Source organism: Notolepis coatsorum (assembly GCF_963971535.1).
Source record: "Notolepis coatsorum genome assembly, chromosome: 3".
In the NCBI taxonomy this organism is placed as follows: Eukaryota; Metazoa; Chordata; class Actinopteri; order Aulopiformes; family Paralepididae; genus Notolepis; species Notolepis coatsorum.
The window spans coordinates 35,440,352-35,465,626 of record NC_140167.1 but is presented as its reverse complement, the minus strand read 5'-3'; the positions used below and the strand labels follow the sequence as shown (position 1 = coordinate 35,465,626).

General features: G+C 46.7%; 1 protein-coding gene across 1 annotated transcript in view; it reads left to right on the top strand.

The window, feature by feature from the left end:
• Positions 1 to 25,275, top strand: part of LOC311225767 (latent-transforming growth factor beta-binding protein 2-like) — a 136,595-nt gene that overhangs the window by 85,544 nt on the left and 25,776 nt on the right. Inside the window, 6 exon segments of the mRNA XM_084311161.1 lie at positions 11,709 to 11,831; positions 12,731 to 12,895; positions 16,089 to 16,532; positions 17,613 to 17,632; positions 17,867 to 17,903; positions 19,951 to 20,037. Coding sequence (XP_084167287.1) covers positions 11,709 to 11,831; positions 12,731 to 12,895; positions 16,089 to 16,532; positions 17,613 to 17,632; positions 17,867 to 17,903; positions 19,951 to 20,037 — 876 coding nt within the window.

Sequence of the window (25,275 nt, the reverse complement as noted above, 5' to 3'; positions counted from 1 at the left end):
ACGCGCCATTACTACAATAACAATGCTGTCATGAGAGACCTGTCGAGGTGGGTCTCTGATAGATGCCTATGGATTCCATCTGTGTCCTCCTAACCGCACAGGGCTTACGTCTCAGCGAAAGCGACCGACCATAAAATCTAAAATGGGTGTTGAGATTAGTGGTGGTCATGACAAGCCGTCATGGAAGTCAGTTTCAATCCCGTCAACCCACCAGCAGACTGTAACAATAGCACTAATCTGGGACTGAACCCAAGCATGGATTAGAGACCCCATGTGAGGAAACCAAGGCCTGAAACTCTGACCTTAATGGCAGCATGCTGCTTAACACTAACCCTGAGTCCCCGTCGTCCCTACAGACATTGTTATTCCTAGCTTTTAGTGTGTGGACACTGGACAGTAAGTTTTATTTCCCCCCGAAGAGAACCTGGTTGGTAATGATGTACCATAGGAGGGCACGACAGCGGTGTTGTCCATCCATTGCTTCTTCGTCTTTATGTGCCCCTTGGCTCGCCCCAAACAGGAAACGTGCGATGGGCCATTTGCTTACAGTGAAACAGTCCTGTTTATATTGTCCCCTAACGTTTGGGCCGAGGGCAGGGTCGTTCGCGGGTCAGCTTTAACCTTCAAACCATCCGTCTGGTTCCTCTTTCACTTCTCCTCCGGTGTGTGTATGTGTGTCTATGTACACAGAAAATGAGAAAAAGCCAAGACAGAAAGATAATGAGAGAGAGTATAATAAATAAAAAAAGGAAGACAGAGAGAGAAAGGAAAAAGAAGAACAAGGGTAACGAATCACTCCTGGAGACACTTCAGTCCCGGGCAACATGTACCGTATCAGATTTAGTCTATAAGTCTAGTTTATAAGCTCACTTGTTCCAGCGGGAAGCACAACAACAAAACAAGGGCAGGTTCCAGTCATCACAGCAATGGGAAAAAATGCCCTAATGATTTACTCTTTTGTTTAATACGGTAGAACAACAAACCCTGCCTTGGTCCCCATGTGACGGCATGACTAAGCGCCTGAAATATGTTCGCCTTTGCTCCGGACCGGCAAGGCCAACTGGGCGCTAACTAGCTAGCTTCCTTCTGTCTGTAGGGCGGTATGTGACTTCGAATGGAGTCATGAGCGAATGCCAGTCGGCGACACGCTACCACTCCGGCGGTGGCAGGGCACACAAGGGGAAAATACTTTGGGGCCTTCATTCCTTGGCGTAAGATGACAATGGCGTGACCCCAGACACACGAGGCAACAAATCTAACGCTAATCTAAAACACCCCACCATTTCCCTCTGTGCCTGAGCGGACCACTTTTTTCCAGGCAAATGTACCGCAGCTTTGAGAGTTTATAATATTCCTCAACACATCAAAAGGATACATAATTGTCTGGTTTACAGTCACTCATGTCATCACCGCACCCTGCTTTTATGTATTGTATAGGCCCAATAAAAGGTCCCATCTTTCATCGCTCTCCAGCAGCCAGTGGTTTTGATTACATCCTCCTATTGTGATCCTCTGTCACCTCCTCAAGGTGCAAAGATTACCAAAGACTTACCTCATCCATCACCTCTGCCAGTCTGAACGGATTGAGACAATGTTGAGAAATTTAACACGTTTTGATGTAGGTGTGATTGAGATTTACCATCTCTTGATGCATGAACATTATGAGTTAACATTATAGGTGTAATGTTACTGCACATATAAGGAGGTTGAAGTGAGTACAAGTTCATTGAGAGGTCAGTATTTTTAGTTTAGTCCCGAGTCGACACAGGAAAACATGACCTCATCTTAATTCCATAACCTAACAGTTAAAAAGTACTGTGCCGTGGACACTGCATGACTGAAGCATTGTACTACATTGTTATTTTAATTACTTACAAGGTATTACATGGTCAAGCGCCACTATGTATACTGCTTTGCCAAGAGCTGTCTCCTCTTAGTTGATTAACCAGTTAGAACCTGATAAATGATGAGCCCATTTCTGGTAAGATCTATTAGATTTTATGTTGATTGCATGTGGGAAACACAATTTTACAGATTTGACTCAACGAATTGATTACAGTTAGAGGTGTAACGGTACACAGAAGCCATGGTTCGGTCCATACCTCTGTATTGGGGTCAAGATTTGGTACAACAGGAAAAAAGCAACAAAAATCCCAAATGCATTAGGCTAGGTTTTTTATTTTTTCATTTATTTTGAACAGACGGTAGTGCAAGTTTTGCTTAGTTCCACCTAGTGTCATATAGTCCTCCCTGAGATAGTTGGCACAGCCTGGCCCTGTTATGGTTTGTAACCGACCCCAATCGCACAACACAAGACAGGTATGATGGTTTGCCAAGAAACAGATATTTATTGAACAACAGGGAAAAACAGGGAAAAGGGCACTGTCCCTTTAAGGGAGAATCACAAATACAGGAATATTATATGAGGGGAAGGAAAGGTGCCTTTAAGAGGCGGGCAGGAAAAGGGGAACACTAAGGGAAGGTTAAGGGAACGCTAGGGGAAGGTTAAGGGAACGCCTAGGGACAGAGGAACTAGAGACTAGGTAAACCAGGGACAAGGAGAACTAGGGAGAGAGGACTAGGGACTAGGAGAGCTAGGGATAGAGGACTAGGGACTAGGAGAACTAGGGATAGAGGACTAGGGACTAGGAGAACTAGGGAAAGAGGACTAGGGACTAGGAGAACTAGGGATAGAGGACTAGGGACTAGGAGAACTAGGGAAAGAGGACTAGGGACTAGGAGAACTAGGGATAGAGGACTAGGGACAAGGAACTAGGTGGAACTAGAAAGGGGAGAACTAGGGAACAGGAACTAGGTGGAACTAGAAAGGGGAGAACTAGGGAACAGGAACTAGGTGGAACTAGAAAGGGGGCTGAGGCCCGCGGAGGCGGGCTGGGGAACAGGGAGGAACTGGGAGGACTGGTGGAAATCATCTGGGCCGCTCTGCAGGACAGAGGAGAGAGTTAATGCACCAAAGGGAAAAAACAGAGCAGGTGCAGAACAGTCCAAATAACAAAGTGAACAAAGTAATAATATCTTCGTGTGACAAACACACAGGGGGAGATGTAAAGTCCAAAAATACTATTCTAAGTGAGAACCAAAAACAGAGGCATTACGCTGGGAGATGAAATGTCCAAACTAACTAACAGAGGCAATACGCTGGGAGATGAAATGTCCAAACTAACTAACAGAGGCAATACGCTGGGAGAGTGACATCACAATCAAAACTCACCCAGGCGTATGCGTAAAGGTACAGGAACAGCGGCGGGAACGGGGGCAAGGACACTACGCTGGGTGAGTGACATCACAGTCAAAACTCACCCAGGCGTGTGCGTAATGGTACGGGGACAGCAACGGGAACGGGGGCAAGGACACTACGCTGGGTGAGTGACATCACAATCAAAACTCACCCAGGCGTGTGCGTAATGGTACGGGGACAGCAACGGGGCGAGGGCATCGCCACCGGGTGGCTGGCTGTCCGAGCCGAGGGGCAGAGTGCTGGAACAGTGGCGGTGACGAGGGCATCGTCCACCGGGTAGCCGCTGTCGGAGCCGAGGAACAGAGTGCTGGAACAGTGGCGGTGACGAGGGCATCGTCCACCGGGTAGCCGCTGTCGGAGCCGAGGAACAGAGTGCGCGCCACACCTTGGTGTGCGCGTCGGAACAGGGAGCTGGAACAGTGGCGGTGGCGAGGATGTCGTCCACCGGGTAGCCACTGTCGGAGCCGAGGAACAGAGTGCGCGCCACACCTTGGTGTGCGCGTCGGAACAGTGGCGGTGGCGAGAGCGTCGTCCACCGGGTAGCCGCTGTAGGAGCCGAGGAACAGAGTGCGCGCCACACCTTGGTGTGCGCGTCGGAACAGTGGCGGTGGCGAGAGCGTCGTCCACCGGGTAGCCGCTGTCGGAGCCGAGGAACAGAGTGCGCGCCACACCTTGGTGTGCGCGTCGGAACCGAGAGACGCCTCGGGGTGCGTCTGCGAGGAGGAGTGTGCCAAGCACGAAGGTCCGGGAGATGCGCGTCAGTGCGCTGGTACGGAGGAGCGTGCCAAGCTCGAGGGTCCGGGAGATGCGCGTCAGTGCGCTGGTACGGAGGAGCGTGCCAAGCTCGAGGGTCCGGGAGATGCGCGTCAGTGCGCTGGTACGGAGGAGCGTGCCAAGCTCGAGGGTCCGGGAGATGCGCGTCAGTGCGCTGGTACGGAGGAGCGTGCCAAGCTCGAGGGTCCGGGAGATGCGCGTCAGTGCGCTGGTACGGAGGAGCGTGCCAAGCTCGAGGGTCCGGGAGATGCGCGTCAGTGCGCTGGTACGGAGGAGCGTGCCAAGCTCGAGCGTCCTTGGAAGATGCGCGTTGCGCGCTGAGGACTGGAGAGCGTCTGCGCTGGTCTGGATGTGCGTCAGGACGAACAGCTGCGCTGGGGTCTGCAGTGGAACGCTGGGGTGCCTCCCGTGGAAGTACAGGGAGCGCAGACCAGTCTTCCCCACAGGCAACGGCGACAGCTGGCGAAGGCTGGAGCAGACATCTCGACGCCGGAGAATGGAACAGCATAGGCAGAACAGAGGATCTCCCGAAAGAGTCTAGATGTTTAGAGAATATGACTCGGCAAGTATACAACACGACCCCACGCCGAAACGAGGGGAAGAGCCCTGGTATTTAAAGCCCACAGGGGGACTAATTAGCCTGCCACCACAGGTGCGAGAGATAATAGAAATATCGAACAGGTGTGGCCACTAAGGGTAAGGAACGAGAGGGTGGGGGCTAGAGAGAGTGAGTGAGAAGGGAAATAAACAGTATAGGCTTAAAGAAACAGAGAAAAGGTAGTGAGCAGCGGGCAAAACCTCACAGTATCCCCCCCTCCAACGGGAGCCACCCGGCGACCCAAAACAAATACAGACAGAGCGGCAGGGGGCAAAACAAGAGGTACTGGCCAAGCCAGCAGGGGAAGCCACCACAAGAGTGGGGCTAGCAAAAGAAACAGGGTCGCCGAGGGGTAACTAGGGTAGCAGAGGGGCAACTGGGGGAACTGGTCTAGAGGAACTGGTCTAGAGGAACTGGGTCTAGAGAACTAGTCTAGAGGAACTGGTCTAGAGAACTGGTCTAGAGAACTGGTCTAGAGAACTGGGCTAGAGAACTGGGCTAGAGAACTGGTCTAGAGAACTGGTTTAGAGAACTGGTTTAGAGAACTGGTCTAGAGAACTGGTCTAGAGGAACTGGTCTAGAGGAACTGGGTCTAGAGAACTGGTCTAGAGCAACTGGTCTAGAGGAACTGAGGGGCAAGCAGGGTAGCAAAGGGGTAACCATGGTAGCACCGGGAAAGGGCTAGCAGAGGGAAGGTTGCTGCCAGGGCACTGATAGCTACAGGGCCTATGCTAGCTGTACTGCTACATCAACATAGAGGCTGCGCAAGCTGCCGGAGCCAGGCTAGCAGAGGGAAAGGGTAGCTGCCAGGGCACTGATAGCTACAGGGCCTATGCTAGCTGTACTGCTACATCAACATAGAGGCTGCGCTAGCTGCCGAGCTAGGCTAGCAGAGGGAAAGGGTAGCTGCCAAGGCACTGATAGCTACAGGGCCTATGCTAGCTGTACTGCTACATCTACATAGAGGCTGCGCTAGCTGCCGGAGCTAGGCTGGCAGACAGGGCTGGACCAGCATGAGAGAACAAGCTAGCTGGAAGGACAGTCCTAGCTGTGGGAATACTGACCTTGCTAGCTGAAGGGCAGTCCTAGCAGTGGGAGAAACTACACAAAAAAGTGGAGGCCATGCAGAGGGACCGGGTTAGCTGCTTGGGCCTGGCTAGCTACAGGGCCTATGCCAGCTGCAAGGCTGCATTAACATAGAGGCTGTGCTAACAGCCGGGGCCAAGCTAGCAGACCGGGGCCATGCAGAGGGAAACTGGGTTAGCTGCCAGGGCATGGCTAGCTACAGGGGGGTCAAACAGGGCAAAACGGGAAGCAAACAGGGGAGCTAACCGGGGAGACTAACAAGCTAAACAGGGAAGCTAAACTGGGCTAAACAGGGGAGTAACAGGCTAACAAGGGAGCTAAACAGGACTAACAAGGAAGCTAAACTGGGCTAACAGGGAAGCTAACAGGGCTAACAGGGGAGCTAGAGGGGACAAGAAAAAAAAAGGCAAACTCAACATACACAGTCTGTGCTGGCTGGGGTCGTAGACTTGGTGGGGTCGTACTGTTATGGTTTGTAACCGACCCCAATCGCACAACACAAGACAGGTATGATGGTTTGCCAAGAAACAGATATTTATTGAACAACAGGGAAAAACAGGGAAAAGGGCACTGTCCCTTTAAGGGAGAATCACAAATACAGGAATATTATATGAGGGGAAGGAAAGGTGCCTTTAAGAGGCGGGCAGGAAAAGGGGAACACTAAGGGAAGGTTAAGGGAACGCTAGGGGAAGGTTAAGGGAACGCCTAGGGACAGAGGAACTAGAGACTAGGTAAACCAGGGACAAGGAGAACTAGGGAGAGAGGACTAGGGACTAGGAGAGCTAGGGATAGAGGACTAGGGACTAGGAGAACTAGGGATAGAGGACTAGGGACTAGGAGAACTAGGGAAAGAGGACTAGGGACTAGGAGAACTAGGGATAGAGGACTAGGGACTAGGAGAACTAGGGAAAGAGGACTAGGGACTAGGAGAACTAGGGATAGAGGACTAGGGACAAGGAACTAGGTGGAACTAGAAAGGGGAGAACTAGGGAACAGGAACTAGGTGGAACTAGAAAGGGGAGAACTAGGGAACAGGAACTAGGTGGAACTAGAAAGGGGGCTGAGGCCCGCGGAGGCGGGCTGGGGAACAGGGAGGAACTGGGAGGACTGGTGGAAATCATCTGGGCCGCTCTGCAGGACAGAGGAGAGAGTTAATGCACCAAAGGGAAAAAACAGAGCAGGTGCAGAACAGTCCAAATAACAAAGTGAACAAAGTAATAATATCTTCGTGTGACAAACACACAGGGGGAGATGTAAAGTCCAAAAATACTATTCTAAGTGAGAACCAAAAACAGAGGCATTACGCTGGGAGATGAAATGTCCAAACTAACTAACAGAGGCAATACGCTGGGAGATGAAATGTCCAAACTAACTAACAGAGGCAATACGCTGGGAGAGTGACATCACAATCAAAACTCACCCAGGCGTATGCGTAAAGGTACAGGAACAGCGGCGGGAACGGGGGCAAGGACACTACGCTGGGTGAGTGACATCACAGTCAAAACTCACCCAGGCGTGTGCGTAATGGTACGGGGACAGCAACGGGAACGGGGGCAAGGACACTACGCTGGGTGAGTGACATCACAATCAAAACTCACCCAGGCGTGTGCGTAATGGTACGGGGACAGCAACGGGGCGAGGGCATCGCCACCGGGTGGCTGGCTGTCCGAGCCGAGGGGCAGAGTGCTGGAACAGTGGCGGTGACGAGGGCATCGTCCACCGGGTAGCCGCTGTCGGAGCCGAGGAACAGAGTGCTGGAACAGTGGCGGTGACGAGGGCATCGTCCACCGGGTAGCCGCTGTCGGAGCCGAGGAACAGAGTGCGCGCCACACCTTGGTGTGCGCGTCGGAACAGGGAGCTGGAACAGTGGCGGTGGCGAGGATGTCGTCCACCGGGTAGCCACTGTCGGAGCCGAGGAACAGAGTGCGCGCCACACCTTGGTGTGCGCGTCGGAACAGTGGCGGTGGCGAGAGCGTCGTCCACCGGGTAGCCGCTGTAGGAGCCGAGGAACAGAGTGCGCGCCACACCTTGGTGTGCGCGTCGGAACAGTGGCGGTGGCGAGAGCGTCGTCCACCGGGTAGCCGCTGTCGGAGCCGAGGAACAGAGTGCGCGCCACACCTTGGTGTGCGCGTCGGAACCGAGAGACGCCTCGGGGTGCGTCTGCGAGGAGGAGTGTGCCAAGCACGAAGGTCCGGGAGATGCGCGTCAGTGCGCTGGTACGGAGGAGCGTGCCAAGCTCGAGGGTCCGGGAGATGCGCGTCAGTGCGCTGGTACGGAGGAGCGTGCCAAGCTCGAGGGTCCGGGAGATGCGCGTCAGTGCGCTGGTACGGAGGAGCGTGCCAAGCTCGAGGGTCCGGGAGATGCGCGTCAGTGCGCTGGTACGGAGGAGCGTGCCAAGCTCGAGGGTCCGGGAGATGCGCGTCAGTGCGCTGGTACGGAGGAGCGTGCCAAGCTCGAGGGTCCGGGAGATGCGCGTCAGTGCGCTGGTACGGAGGAGCGTGCCAAGCTCGAGCGTCCTTGGAAGATGCGCGTTGCGCGCTGAGGACTGGAGAGCGTCTGCGCTGGTCTGGATGTGCGTCAGGACGAACAGCTGCGCGGGGGTCTGCAGTGGAACGCTGGGGTGCCTCCCGTGGAAGTACAGGGAGCGCAGACCAGTCTTCCCCACAGGCAACGGCGACAGCTGGCGAAGGCTGGAGCAGACATCTCGACGCCGGAGAATGGAACAGCATAGGCAGAACAGAGGATCTCCCGAAAGAGTCTAGATGTTTAGAGAATATGACTCGGCAAGTATACAACACGACCCCACGCCGAAACGAGGGGAAGAGCCCTGGTATTTAAAGCCCACAGGGGGACTAATTAGCCTGCCACCACAGGTGCGAGAGATAATAGAAATATCGAACAGGTGTGGCCACTAAGGGTAAGGAACGAGAGGGTGGGGGCTAGAGAGAGTGAGTGAGAAGGGAAATAAACAGTATAGGCTTAAAGAAACAGAGAAAAGGTAGTGAGCAGCGGGCAAAACCTCACAGGCCCTGTATCAAGCAGTAAACACAACAGTGAACATGGTTGGTTTTGGTCCTGTCTGCTTTGGTATCTAGAGGCTTAAAAGCAGCGGGATAAGTAGTTGTTGTCCCGTTGTTTTCTGCCTGGCTCTAGCGATTGGCACATCAGGGTGCTAACGATATTTCAAATTAGTTAATGAGATCCAAAAATAGCTAGCTAAAATTATCGAGCTAGCTAACATTGAATTTGATAGTTAAACATTGAATTTCTACCATAAACCAATTACAATAAAGATTATCAGAAGAAGTGCATTTGTATGACTACTGATTGCAAAGACAGCTGAGCCCTAGACCCACACAGAACTGAGATATGTCGGACCCAAACCTGGTCAGCCCTGAGAGACACAGTGGTGCCATTTTCAAAGGGGTTCGTTGACCTCTCACCTCAAGATATCTGAATGAAAATGGGTTCTATGGATAGCCATGAATCGCCCTTTTACATACATGCCCATTATTCTGCTAATCCCATGCAGTGCTTTGGATGCTGTATGCTACATTGTTATTAGTATTCTATAAATGGTGTATTTGACCATATTTTCTGCATACTGGGGTCCCTAAACAGTCTTGGAATTGCATAAATTGGGTATGACTGGACATCTCTGAGACTCTTGTAGATCCAATGAACCCAGGATTTATCCCTGTAGGACGCCTTTTGTAATGGGTAAGAAATAAGTCTGGGTTTTCAGACTTTTCACACAATGAAGTCTCTCATAAGAATAGCTCTGAAACCAACTGCAAGCATTTGCATCAAAACCAACGCTGTGTAGTCTATTCAAAGGAAGATAATGGTCAACTGTGTTGAATGTTTTTGACAGATTTACATATATTTGCCTCTTTCTGCATACTGTGGTCCCTAAACAGTCTTGGAATTGCATGCATTGGCACGACTGGAAAGCTGAGACTCTTGTGGATTTAGTGAGCCCAACTGTATTCATGTGTGATGATGTTAGTTCCCATAATAGCCATTTCATTGTAGTGAGACCATTTCTTTAAACTTGACCTTACTGTATACAATTACCTATTGTGACCACTAGGATAGTCACAGCCTCCTGAAACTTTACAACCACAAACTAAGTGGAAACGGCATTCAGAAAATGTATGGTGTTTCTAGGTCACGAAAATAAATGCAATTCTTACAGAAATCTCCAATTGTCAAAATCAGCATGAATTTTCTATGGTGTTCCTCGATGTTTTGGTGCCTTAATGTGATATTTTACCATAGCCCTCGAGTTGTCAAAAATTGTTAGAATTTGCACCAAATCTGTGTAATAAATGGTATCAACAATAACTTATGAGACATAAATGAGCATGAGATTGGCCATCATACGTTTTGATCATAATTCTCTGCCCTTATACACTCAAAACAAAAGAAAAGTTGAATGGCCGCCTAACCAAAACACAATGGTTATTACAGATTTATGACTATAAAGCGTGACACACAGTGCTGAGCTGCATCTCAAATTAATCTTCAGATTCCCAGCTTTTAACATATCGCTGCTGTCGGGACAAAACCTCATAACTCCAAAAACCCAACTTTTCAGCAGATGAAAAAAACTAACACAGATTTGAGGGTGAATAGAGTTAGGAGGTTTAGACAGATGATCGGTTTAATGCTTTCCCATTGTTTAAACTTTGTAAAACCCACACACACATATGGAGGATGATCTACGGAGTTGATTTATATAATAATTTTTTTTTTTTTAAATGGAGTTATGAGGTTTTGTCCCGACAGCAGCGATATGTGGTATCTACTGTTGTTGACCTGCTGCTCCCCCCTAAATACCCCCCCCATCATGCAATTGCTATCATGCAATTGCTATTTTTTTCTCTACATATTTTTATTATGATCTTAGAGTGTGTGAAGCACTTTTGTCAATTATATTGAACGTTTTTTTTAAAAGATATATATTTTATTGTGTTTTGTATTTGTATTTTATCGCTTTTTTATTTTACTTAATTTTACGATGGGCAAATTTTTTAGAAAACGCCTGAAAATGGCATACCCAAAGTAATCTGCAATTTATTATACTGTATACTTATAGCACATGCATGACTGGTCTCTTTTGAAACGAAACATTCTGAATTTTCATCCACAACAGGAAGAATCACTCTGAGTGCTTTTTAAACTTTGAAGTTAAGTTAAGTTAACTTAAGTTTTTACGTTTTAATTTTTTTACTTCCATTTGAATTATCTTGCAAACAGAGGCCTCTTGCAGGTTCCAGCTGATAGGTATGACCTGGAAACCACAATGGGTCCATAGCCTAAAGCCTTATCTAGTACAGGTCCAAAGTTGATAACAATACCACAGAAAATTAGTGTTTTACTAAACTTTATATAATGGTATGTCTATGCGTTTTTTCAAAATGGCCGCTCGGAGTCTCCAAATACAAGATACAAGATACACGATACAAGATTCATTTATTGCCACACAACCAGGTTGGTGGTATTTGTGATTGGTACAGAGTGTATTGAAGCTCTACAGTACATACAACTGGAACATAGATACATTTCTCCCCCCCCCCCCCTCACAGCAAAAGATTATAAAAAAAATGGCCACTTGGAGACCCTATGTCTCAAAATGCTATAAATCTTGAACGCTTCAACGTACAGGCAAAATATTGGGCTCTAATGAAAGGTTACACATAGTTACACATTCTTTATAATAAAAAAAATAAAAAAAAATAATAATAAAGAAATATATAAAATTTAAATATATATTATTCAAATTATTTCTTTTATGCGAGCACCTAATACCTTGAGTAGGGTATCAATCGAACAGTGAAAATCTTAGCTTTCAAGCAATGTATTGGTTCATTGGCATAAAAGCATTGGATCGCCTTAAAAACGAGGCCAAAGTGCCGCAAGTACAAAACGTCCCATATAGGTGCCAGTTAAGTGGTGTTAATTGATATTGTATCTGTTTTCTTGCAGACATAAATGAATGCCTGATGCCTGGGCTCTGTAAGAACGCTGAATGCCTGAACACGAAGGGAAGCTACCGGTGCACCTGTAGACCAGGCTACATGCTGGACGCAGCCAGGAGCCACTGTGTCTGTAAGCACCTCTCTCATTCTCCCAGTCAGAACAAATATCTCATCACAATGCGTGTTTGGCTGTGATCATCTGTACTACTAAAGTTTTGGGATGGTTATTTTCAAAATGTAACTTGTTATGGATTACTGGAGTATTCAAACCCTGTAATGTAATCTGATTGCTTCCAGTTACTTTTGGATTACTTTGGGGCCCCTATTGTAAAAATGGCCTTTCCCTGTGTTTTGCATTAGATATTGAGGGGTCGTCTCAACACTGAGAAAATGTGAACAAGTCATTCAGAATTACAGTCACAATTGACATAGAAAATAACAACTAAACAATCACTGACCAATCACCCAATGCGGGTGGTGCTTGAAAAACTAGGTACAACTAGGAAACAACTAGGAAAAACATAGACCTGCGGAGTCACATGGTCATCTTAGGACCCGCCTGGTTCCTTTTGGTCTTTTACCATAGGAGGAGTTTCTCAAGATATTGGGTTCATATGGTTCCACTTATTCAATTGGTCTGACATTTGACGTGAGCGGAGTTGAGCATAATTAAATTAGATCTATGTTTTTACATAAAAAGAATGAGAACAAGACTGTGTACCTAATACAATTTAATCTCTACGTGTTTCCATGGTAACCACTACAGTACCCATATGCCTTGGCATTTGAAGACCAGTCGCAAGCGGAAACCTCTCATTTGAGTGATCACATATTTTTTCCAATAGCATCTGTAATCTGGTTCTTGTTTTTACAGTAACCGCAATGGATTACAGTTACTGGCATTTGTAATATCAGTACTATAACCTCATTACATGTCCTCCATCACTCGCCAATCCTGCCTGTACTTGCACTGTATGTACTATGTATGTATAGTGTATTGGTTCTGATGGTGTGTGTGTGTGTCCACAGCGGACAAGGCGGTATCAGACCAGCGGGGGATGTGCTACCGGTCGGTGTCTGCAGGCACCTGCTCCCTGCCCCTCTCCCAGCACATCACCAAGCAGATATGCTGCTGCAGCCGCGTGGGAAAGTCCTGGGGCATCAGCTGCGAACGCTGCCCTCTGCCAGGAACAGGTATTATTACCCAACTAGGGATGAACAAGCATACTGCATTGGTAGATATATTGGTATCAGCTTTAGAAAGCACAATCCAAATCAGTCCAATTGACTCTTCTCTTGATCATCCAATCACAACTGTTGCTTCCCTCTTTGTTTGTCCGAGAAAAGCAACAAACAAGCTAAACTTAATTTGTCAGAGGAAAGCAACAGTCGTGATTGGAGGATCAAGAAAAGAGCGCATGGTTTTGAGTTAGGTCAATTGTATTTCTATGGCCGATTATTGACAAGGGTGTCTGAAAGGTTAATATCTTTGTTACCTACAGTATATTTGTACAAACAGTCTTACAACGATCGGTACCTGCATTTTGTTTCGCCTGCCTGGGTGTTGAAAAATCTGGATATCAGTACAAGGCTGTACATTGTGACATGTCACGTGATATGAAAGAATAGCTCCTCAGTCGAGCGAGCTAGCTAAGCTATCTATCTGAGACACCGGGATGTAGGGATGTGCAAAACTCACAAAACTGTTATTCAGATAGAGATAATCAAACAAGTGAGATAGCTAGCTGCTGTCATGGCTAACAGCTAGCGTTAGATGTTTGGGAGTCGGACCAGGCGCAACGTTATTTCCAGCAACAAAAGCATTAATTCCGAAAGTATGATGCTTGAAATGTGTGAACTTGAAACAAAGTATAACATCTGCTTTCAATACACTACAGTGTAGGTGCTGGTAAAAACAAGGGGACATTTTTTTTCTTTTTGACAAAACGATAGTCACATAAACTATTCGATTTTGTATAATTTAATACCTATTTGAAAATCGATGCCCATGAAATTCGAGGTATTTTCAAGTCTTAAATCAAAGTAAAGAAACATGCCAAACCCCCAAACGAAGTGTAACATATTGATGTATACAGTTGTTATGTCCCTGCAATTTATATTATGGGCAAATAACGAAAACATGTTTCTTGTTAAGGTTTGGAATTTGCGTGCCCTGTATGCAACATTAGAGACATTTTATACTCATACTCAAGTTTCTGGCTACAAAACTATCAACCAATCCCTGAAACATCAACTTCAATATAACATCTCTGTGCTTCCCTACTACAGACACACTGTCCATTTACTATAGACACACTGTCCATTTACTACAGACACACTGTCCATTGACCAGACACACTGTCCATTTACTACAGACACACTGTCCATTGACCAGACACACTGTCCATTTACTACAGACACACTGTCCATTTACCAGACACACTGTCCAGTTACTACAGACACGCTGTCCATTTACCACAGACACACTGTCCAGTTACCAGACACACTGTCCATTTACTATAGACACACTGTCCATTTACCACAGACACACTGTCCAGTTACCAGACACACTGTCCATTTATCAGACACACTGTCCAGTTACTACAGACACGCTGTCCATTTACCACAGACACACTGTCCAGTTACCACAGACACACTGTCCATTTACCAGACACACTGTCCAGTTACTACAGACACGCTGTCCATTTACCACAGACACACTGTCCAGTTACCATCGCCTCTGTATGAGTCTCTCAACCTGTCTCCTTCTGTCCCCTTCTCCACCACCCACCACTTTCTCATTAAAAGCAATTTGTTCCTAAGCAATTTCTCAGTTGTCTTGAACCTCCGGTTTGATTGCACTTGTTGCGAAAACGTCAAATGTAATCTCAGCGCAGTGCGTGGGGGAGATGCTAATGAAAGCTTACAGGCCACTCAAAACAGCACCGTTCACCGCCACGCTCTCCCGCCAGTCTGCTAAAGCCGTTCAAAATAACCAAACGTGTTTGATGTGGAGAAAGACCAAAAACAGAGCCGTTTCTATGTTTTCGGGGGCTGCCTAATAGTGGAAGTCAATCTCGTGTTATCACTGCGACCTTCAGAGAGAGAGACCCCACTAATAAAGCGGCGCATGTTCTGTAGCAGAAACGAAGCGGCTCGGCCAAGGGAAACATGGGCAGTTGTTGTGATCTTCTGTTTTTCTTTCATTCCGATTTTATCATCAAAGTGTTGGAGAGAGAGAGAGAGAGAGAGAGAGAGAGAGAGAGAGAGAGAGAGAGAGAGAGAGAGAGAGAGAGAGAGAGAGAGAGAGAGGGGATTGGTGTTATACGGTACAGTACCCATTCTGGCCTGTGACTCATGAAGGTTGTCATAGATCAGATATCATAGAGCCAGACCTCCGCGGTGCTCAGCCAGAACTGCACAGTGTGGAGCCACACACACACACACACACACACACACACACACACACACACACACACACACACACACACACACACACACACACACACACACACACACACACACACACACACACACACACACACACACTCTGTAGTCTGATTACTCGGACGCTGGCTTTTGTATGGCCTGACAAGCTGTTAGAGCCATGTTCCGTACAGAGTGGCCAGGATCATTATTGTGGACTTGGTAACAGGAGCCCATTGACTTGCATTCCTGCCTCCGGCCGCTCAGATGTGGCTCCTGGTCATACGGGCTCCTACTTTCCCTCTGCATTAGATTCATCACTCAGTAGCCTATCATACCCACGCTTCCTGCGTTTACACATGCACTTACACTAACCACTCATCTGTCATGACTCATATCTATATTCCAGACTCCCTGGCCATTATTGGCATAGGAGTTGCTAGTTTCAGGTCAGGTAGAGGACACAGTAGTTCTCTGTTGTAATGGATTCTCCATCGCTGGACTCAGACACAGAGAGGTGCAATCTCCCTCCCTGTATCCCTCCAGCCAATCCTCCATTAGCCTCTCACTCACACTTCTCCGCCTCTGGGAGTTCAAAGGTCAGACAGTATTACACAATCCTCTACTTCCCCCGCTGGCATGGGTATGTGTGAGTGTATGTGTGTGTCATATACACCTCCGATCCTTCCAAAGCTCCTCTTCGTTAGCCCTCTATGTCAGCTGTCATTAGCTTGCCAGCCAGCTAACTCCGCGGCTATAGCCGAAACTCTATCTCCCTAAGCATAGCACACGGTATGACACGGCATGCTCGACATAATGGTATTTCACGGGTGGCTTATAGTATTGCTATGAACACCAGACAGAAAATACGAGCAGTAATTAGTCTCTGGCAGCGGTTCAGGTACAGTGTTGTTTCATGTTAACTCATTGTTTTCTCCTATACTGTATGTTCTTCCTGTAGACCATTTCAAAGAGATCTGCCCCGCCGGTCACGGATACACCTACTCCCGCTCCGACGTGCAGATCTCTTTGAGACAGCTGGAGGACGAGGAGCTGAGGAATACAGGCGTCTCCTGGGAGAACCAGAGCCCCACGTACCACCAGACGCCGCACTCCCTGCCAGAGCACCCCTCGCGGGAGCTGCCCCATGGCCCGCAGTCTCCCAGCTACCCACAGACCCCGCAGATACCCCAGCATCCGCAGTACCCGCTGACACCACAGGCGCCCCGCTACCCACAGACCCCGCAGATACCCCAGCATCCGCAGTACCCGCTGACACCACAGGCGCCCCGCCACCCCCACACCCCGCAGGAGCCCCAGGCACCGTGGCACCCAGTCCCTCCCTCCCCAGATACTCATCGCCCTGACGGAGAGACACCACCCACAGAGCCCCAACTTCCCGAAGGTGAGAATAAAAGTATTTTTTTTATACACTAAGGGCTAGATCCACAAAGAATGGATTGCACAGTGCTAGTTGCACCCTTACTTACAATTCATTATGAATTGAAAATGGGGCACCCTGATGTAAACAAGACGAAAGTATTTCTCTGGTCTGCATCCCCTTAACAATTGTGTGTATTGAGCCGTACTGTATTGTACCCATTCTGCAATCTGTTAATACAATTTTCATTCAATCAATCACCATGCAGATTGATTGATTGAATGAAAACTTGCACCGTGCAATCCATTCTTATGTGGATCTAGCCTTAAGTGTGAAGAGAGCTCCCTATCTCCTTCAAATATATCTTTGTCATGTTTATTTTTTTGTTGATAAATATTTGTAAAAGAGACAAATGGTTGTTACTGCTGAATGTGCAGTAGTACAGTAGTGGGACATATCCAAATGTGGTGTTCAGTTGACCGCTTTGACACATGGTCAAACCCGTGGCGTGAATACCTGGGGGGGTAGCTTTGAGATTACACTATAGGAACCTTTTTCTGGGGGGGACAGGAGATGGATTAGCTGTTTGTGAGAACGTAAACATCAACAGGATGTTGTGATCTCCATAAATAAGGACTTGATCCACCGCTGCACGGAATATGAAAGAAGATCCATGTCCCCCTGCATAGTGCGCCTCCCCTAAGCATTGCAGCAGCAAAGAAATAATCCACAAGGGGTCAAACATCTGCGACCTGGGGATTTTCTGCAAAACTTTCTTCTGATTTACAGCTATGAGAGAACTTATTGGCATAGCCTCGGCGATGTGATTTATGCAAGGAGACGATACTGTAAATATTTAGGGATTGTGTGTTCATTATTGGAGATATCTGTTTCTTTGACTCTGTTCGGAAAAAAATTATCTCCACAGGCCGTAGTCAACGTTATTTAAAAAATTCTTGTGCCCTCTCTGTTGGGCTTAAAGGATACATGAGCCGTAAGCTTTGTTTTATTAGAAATAAAGGCCTTCGTGCTGACACTTGATAAGGCTAACAGAATGTCTGATTTCAATGCTGATAAACGTGCTACTCTTCTGTCTCCCAACAGATGTGGAAATATTGAGCCCGGTGAGTTCCTCCCTCCTCCCTGTCAGCTTCTCCACGCATGCTTATGACATGTTTATCTTAGAAGAATAGGACGGCCTGGAAGCCTCGTGAGAATCTATATGTGATTACATAACTTATGCGGAACACATTTAGGTAGATTGCACGCACTTAATATCATTGGATATGACAGGGAATTTGGCCATGTGATTTGCCAGAATCTCCTCTAACGATTAATATTTACTTCTTTGCTTCTAGCCTGCTGTTGTGCCTGAGTCACCACTGAAGTATCCAGGTAATTTCTCTTATCGTATCATCGATACAGAACCACCCATACTAACAAAAAATCACATCTGTAAGTCACGACTCAATCGTGAGCTCACAAAAGCTGCCTGTGCAGTCATAACTCATGAGGACACCTTGATAATATACTGCAGTGTTTATACGCGGCCGTGCTACGCCTCCCGCTGCATCGAGAGAGTCTCGGAGAGCTACAGGCCAAACAGAGATTTCCGTTACCTTCAGCCAGGAAGAGCCAGCCTCCTGATCCATTTTCTATCAAATGTACAACAGTGGCAGTCTCTACCCTGGCCCGCCGTGCGCCAATGAAAACATTGACAAAGTTTGTAGGTCGACTCCATTCTGTGAGCGCCATTGATTTATATCTGTTATTGTGCTGTTTTTAGCCAGCAGATAGACATAGATCACCTTTATGTAGCTGCCATCCAAGCTACCGTGGGAGGGCCCTGCTGAGTGGCTGTCATAGCAGCAGTGCTTGTGAAAACAACCAGTACATCATTCAAGCGGAATATGTAAGAAGAAGTCGCACTGTGCGACTCCATAGGTGGTTCTCTCCCCGCAGGGACATTAACCCCACCCTTTCTCTCTCTCTCTCTCTCTCTCTCTCTCTCTTATCTCAACTACAAGCGATCTAGACAGTATATATATGGTTAATATTTGCCATTTACCTCTGCTAGATCACATTTATCAATAGTGCTATTAGTTTTTTGTGATAAAATGTGATTTCTGTACAAATTAATTGAAAACAATCCATTATAATCAAGACATGCATGGAATAAATCATGTTTAACTTGAAAAATATGAATGAGACAAGGTGGAGGCAGACAGTGAAGGTACACAGTCAACCTTCTTATGTAATTTTTACCATATTTACTTGTTTTCACCGACAATTTTCATATTTTTGCGTCCAGTGGCCCCGAACACCACAGTGTGCACTCAATGAAAATGTGTTATTTTATGTTCTTCACATAAAAATTAGCCAAGGCCAATGAGTTTCAGGTCAAAAAAATTATTAATTGTATCTTTTCTCTTTAGGAAACATTGAAAAGGGGTCCCACAGACCCGAACACCACATAAGGGTTAATGGAGATGAGGCTGGGGTGGGAGGACGAGAGGAACCACATTGATTCCCATGTAAAATAAATGGCTATTCTAGCATCAAATTTATAAAAATGACAAGCGTAAATTGTTTTCATAACTGTTCCTACATGACTCATGCGGCAGATTTATTTAATAATTTTTTGTTTACTTGGATCGTTATGAACGCATTTCAGTGAGCACATGACTCATACACCCCCATACATTTCAAAACACCAAAATGACCGCGGTTAAAAACAACCGTGAGTAATCACGGGTCTATAATTAAATTGTTGTATTCTGCCTGTTGTTTTGACTATTTCGGTCCTTGGTCTGATCAAAAAGTCAGTTCGGAAAGTTTGTATTATGAAATAAAACATTCAGGGGATGGTCCAGTTCTATTCTCACTGTGGTTTGCATGTGTGATCTGGGAATGTAAACACGCCAGCCACCGGGTGCAAGTAAAGGCTATGGGAGGCGTTTGGAGTAAAAAATGGTGATATCGAAAAAATCCACACATTAATATTGACAGCCCTATTATTCTTTAATATAAAATACAATTTTAAAATTTTACAGCAAAGAAATCACATAAAACCTCGCAAATTGCATCAAAATGTTTGAGAAAAAAAATCAAGCTTTTTTTATCGCAACAAACAAAACAACAATGAAAAATGTATAGTGACGTAATTTTTTTGTGACCAACTTTTTTTTTATCTTTTTTTTTTTTATTTTTTTAACAAGTTCAGAGGAAAGAGACATTCACATCAGCATTTCATACTAATTCCCACAGTGGCATAAAAAGTGTCCTGTATAGTGATGTTTTAACATTGAAGTGAATGAGCACTTCTACATCTTTCCACCCCATCAACCAGTATGGTGTGTGAATAAGGTTAGTTGGCATAATATGGTGTGTCTCTGTAAATATAAATGATTGTTTCATCTTCTCTTTCCCGCTCTCAATTTAGAGACCACCCCTGACTCTCCTATCATCATCAATCTCAAGCCTGATTCTGAGGACACAGCGCCTATAGACTCATCTACTAAGGTCACAGGTAAGACCCAGAAGCACTAGCGGACTGACCATCGGGAGCAGCGGGAGTTTTCCCGGTGGCCTGGCAGACTGGCATGGCCTGGCTGCCCTGGCAGACTGGCAAATGCTTTTTTTTTTTTTTTTTTTTTTGTCCGCAGTCAGGCCACTGAACTCCGAAGCAGGCCAGGTCGGTATACATGTTTCTATTTGCGCATATATAAATTCAGGCAAGCAGGCAGGAACGAATTAGTTAACTTGTTATTCACAACCCAGCGCGATGCAGTGCGCATGCGCAGGCCTCGCCAGTCGCCAATCTCAAACAAGCCTATTCATTTAAATCATGATGAGATCAACTGGCGAAATCCGGGAGATATGAACGTTTTGGATAGCTCTAGAATGGGTGAAGACGAACGTCGGACTAAAATTGAAAGAATGATACGAAAGCGGGGCGCAATCAGAGGCGTTATTACGCGAGTTTTGAATCAGATGGACATTGAAATTGACGTGGAAACTCCGGATGTTGATTACTTGATCACTTTATTGGATGTACTGGGATGGGAGTTAAAGAAGACAGTTTGTTGGAACCTGACGGTGAAATAGAACAGCTATAAGTCTGATGGATGATTTGGATGCTCAGATTGAAGCCACTGAGATGTATAAGGAGCGCGTCATTATGTTGAACTGACGGCAGCAGCGCGAGGGTGAGTGATACTATAATGAATCGACTAGAGAGCGCCAGTGAAGTAGAGAAATGTAATGTAACGTGCACCGGTAAACTTCTATAAAGGACACTTTCGTATTATAACCCGACATTTGGACAATCCATTATTTGGAAAGTAGTTATTCTACACTTTGGTGTAGTGTATACAACTTGTATGGTCCGTTTTGTGACAGCGTCGCTGTCCATGGTGCTGAAGGTCTCATTTAAACGAGTGTCTACAGTGCCACCACTGCCACCACGTGATACAATGCAGCAAGATACAAAATGTATAAAATAAATGAATGCAACACTCCCAGACATACCCCACGCGAAGGTAAGGAAAAACTCACTAAAACCTAGCAATAGGAAAAAAATGCACCACAGGCAATGGTGAGGAGAGAAACCTTAGAAGGGCCGTTCAAGGGGGGATCTCCCTTCTTAGATGTCGGTGATAGTAGTGTTGCAATAAAACAGGCGAAACAGTTGGTAAGCATGCACTCATAAGTGTAATGAAACACAGATAAGTGCATGCAATAGCAACTGAACATTTTGAAAGATTGAAAATAGAGTTGATAGTGGATCTATTTTAGGCATGGGGGCGGAGCAGAGAGGGTCGCATCCTCCCGGTCATCATCACAGGACGTTCACCACTCCGGTAATCACCACGACACAGCCACTCACAGGGAGACGGGACAGGCGTTAGACAGTTTACGTGATTGTGATGGGCAGACATAGATACATGTGGTAAGCATATATGTGAATAGAATAGATATATGTAGTAAGCATATTATGTGAATAGAATAGAAGTACTTAACCCAGCAATGAACTCAACGTCTAACCACATTGACAGAAGACGGTAATAAGCTGATCCATGGCCTCGGTGGTGCACATAGAGCAGTCACTGCAATCTTGGCCAAGACCCCGAGACATCCACCACCTTGGTCAACACTACGAGACAACCACTCAGAGAGATGGGGGGGGGGGGGGGGGGTTAGAGAGTTCCCATGTTTGTAGTGGGTGGAGATGGAGCAATAAATACATGTAGTGAGCATATGCATACATGGTGACAGTAGAATCAAAGTATATAAGAAAATTGTGAAATTGAGTAATAGATAGAACTAAGAACTACTGCAAGCGTATGTATACATGATGAGATACAAGACAATAGCTCAGGGCCGTGTGCCCTGGGGGGCAGGAGACACCACTCAGAATTGGTCAGGGCAGAGCAGGTAAGGTTCAGCACTGCAGGTCAGACAGAAGGCGGTATGAAGCTGTTCCATGGGACCAGTTGAGACAGAGACAGAGGTTAAAAAGGTTCTCCCATGTCTGCAGAAAAGCAGACATGGGAGCAAATAGACATCCTAACTAAACTAGACAGATTAATCGTCCCCGACCAGGTGAGATCAGGGTAGGTTGAAGGAGAGAGAGAAAAGATGGGTCTTAAGCAGGGATTTAAAAGCTTCGACAGAGCAGGTACCCCTGACGACGGCAGGTAATTTGTTCCACAGGTAGGGAGCGCGGTAGACAAAGGCTCTGTGGCTGGCGGAATTCTTTTTAACCCTAGGAATCGATAGAAGTCCCACATTTTGTGAGCGCAGAGCATGAGCGGGCGAGTATCGAGAGATGAGATCGGATAGATAGAGTGGTGCGAGCCCATTTAAAATGTTGTAGGTGAGGAGTAGCACTTTAAAGTCAGATCTGGCTTGAATAGGAAGCCAGTGTAAGGCGGACAAAACTGGTGTGATGTGATCAAACTTTCTAGTTTTAGTTAGTATCCGTGCAGCCGCATTTTGCACAAGTTGAAGATTTTTTATGCTTGAATTAGGTAGGCCTGAAAAAAGTGCGTTACAGTAGTCTAGACGTGATGAGACAAAAGCATGAATTAGGGTTTCAGCATCAGCCAGAGTTAAAATGGGGCGAATTTTTGCGATATTACGAAGATGGAAAAAGGCAATTTTGGTGACATTTTTTATATGTGTATTAAATGAGAGGGAGGAATAAAAAATTACTCTGAAGTTTTTTATGGTGGAGCTCTGAGATACATGACAAGTATCAAAGTTGAGGGAGATGTCCTCAAACAGGCCTCTGTGGTTTGGGGGGCCAACGATTAACATCTCAGTTGTATTCACACTTACTGTACCTAGTTGATTGTGTTTATACTGCTGTCTTTCATGCGCTACGATGTCGATATAAATCTGCTATATTGTATTGTTTAGCCCTACTGTGCATGTAGAATAACACACAGGCGTATCAACACATAATGGAGACCCACAAGGGCTGTCGTTTTAAGTCATTCTTTTAAGTCTACATTACTTTTAAAGGGTGTTTCAGTAGCTGTACAATAGTAGATTGTGAGACTCCATTACTTTCCCATTGATGACTGATCTTTTCACATTATATAGTTGGCTATGTCTGGGATTGTGGACGTGTCTACCAGATGCTTTTCCATTCACACTTAGCTAGTTGATTATGTTTATACTGCTGTCTTTCATGCACTACGATGTCGATATAAATCTGCTATATTGTATTGTTTAGCCCTACTGTGCATGTAGAATAACACACGGCGAATCAACACACAATGGAGACCCACACGGGCTGACTGTGATCCCACATTAATTTATGAGCTACTCTGTCCAACGCCGGCTAGCTTGCAGCAGCATTTCTGTGGGCTTACCCAGACTTTAGCAGAGGGGGAACTGAGCATGTGTTGTCCTCGTAGCTGACCCTCTCCTCAGAGCCAAGTTGGCTTGAGGCTTCCGAGGCTGCACAGAGGGTGAGAGGGCGAGAAACCCGAGAGAGTGTGCCTTTTGGAAAAGGGTAGCTGTCCAGACTGGACCGAGGCCAGACTTATAAAGGAGGGGAGGAAGAGAGAGGGGCGGGGAGAGAGAGAGAAAGAGAGAGAGAGAGAGAGAGAGAGAGAGAGAGAGAGAGGATTAACAGAGTTAGACAGAATAACTCTCAGTAATCCGATGGAGGAGAAGGCCTTAGTGGGGTCCAGTGCTCCCAGCCAGACCAAACAGCCCAATCCAATAACCCCTGTCTTACCCGAACCCCGCTTAGACTGAAAGAGACAAGAACAACAGCCAATGTCAGGCTCCATTGTGCATGGCCACGGCCCGGTTTCAACCCCTGACCCGTTTGTAAAGCCCTCCAAAGCACCTGTTAGAGCACTCTACAGCTCTCGTCATCCAAGGTCCCACCTATAAAACAGCACGGCCGTTTCCATGACGAACATGTGTGTTGGCGGAATGTACATTTGCAGTGCGGAAGACGCCGTGTACAGAGTAACCTCAGTTCTTTGATTGGCTGAACAGTGTGCACTGTAAAAAAGAAAACTGTAAAAAGAACGGTAAATGTCTGGCAGCAACAGTTGCCAAATACTTACTGTCAGTAAAATCAAATACATTTACAGATTACAACCTTTATTTAATGGTTAATATTTTGATAAAAGGTAATTTTCTGTATTTTTATGGCATTAAAGTAGAAAAACTAAAGTAATCTGTAAAGGGGCGGCTGGGTGGCGCAGCGGACATTGCGCTCGTCACCAACGCAAGAGACACCGGGTTCGAATCCGGCTGTCTGCGTTGCCTCCGGCTTGGGCCGGCCGTCATACTAACTCAATTGGCAGAGTTAGCGGGTGGAAGTCGAAGGTGGTAGTCGTTGTGAACAGCGACTCCTACAGGTCGGTTGGGGCGCCTGCACAGCAAAGTCATCAAAATGGCGGGGGCAGTGTGAGCCTCCTACACGTTACTCCTCGCCAAATGAGAGTCCGCGCTGGCAGGTGAAATATGTGACAGGCTGCCTCCACATGTATCGGAGGGACATGTGATGCAAGGCTTCTATCCTCCTACAACCGGCCAGTGGGGGGCAATATGCGAGCAACGATCAGGACAGGGAGGAGAATTGGCACGAGAGGTAAATTGGGATGGGGAGAAAAATCACAGAAAAAGGAGGAGAAAAAAGTAGATACAAAAAAAGTAATCTGTAAAATAATACAGTGAATTTCCTGTGAATTATTTTAAAGGGGACATGCGTTGCTATTCCTAGCACTATTTGGGCAACTTACACATTCCTGTGAGTCTATTGAAGACATCTGTAATTTTCTTTTCAAAAAAATGCATTGTTTTATATTCTAATCAAGTACTCAAAACCATCATTTTTCAGCTTCAAGATTTCATGCTGTTATGGCCTGGCTCCGCCCATAAGCACTTTGAGTGATAGTCAGTCCACACAGTCTGCGACTGGTAGACAGAGAGAGAGAGAGAGAGAGAGAGAGAGAGAGAGAGAGAGAGAGAGAGAGAGAGAGAGAGAGAGAGAGAGAGAGAGAGGGAGGGAGGGGGTGGGAGAGAGAGAGAGAGAGAGAGAGAGAGAGAGAGAGAGAGGAGAGAGAGAGAGAGAGAGAGAGAGAGAGAGAAGAGAGAGAGAGAGAGAGAGAGAGAGAGGAAAAAGACAGGCCGTTATTGATAAGGCCCCCTCTCTCCCTCCCCTCTCTCCTCCTCTCCCCTCGCTCTCCCTCTCGGGTGTGCCGCGCGGCAGCTTGTGGGGGGGGGGGGGGGGGGG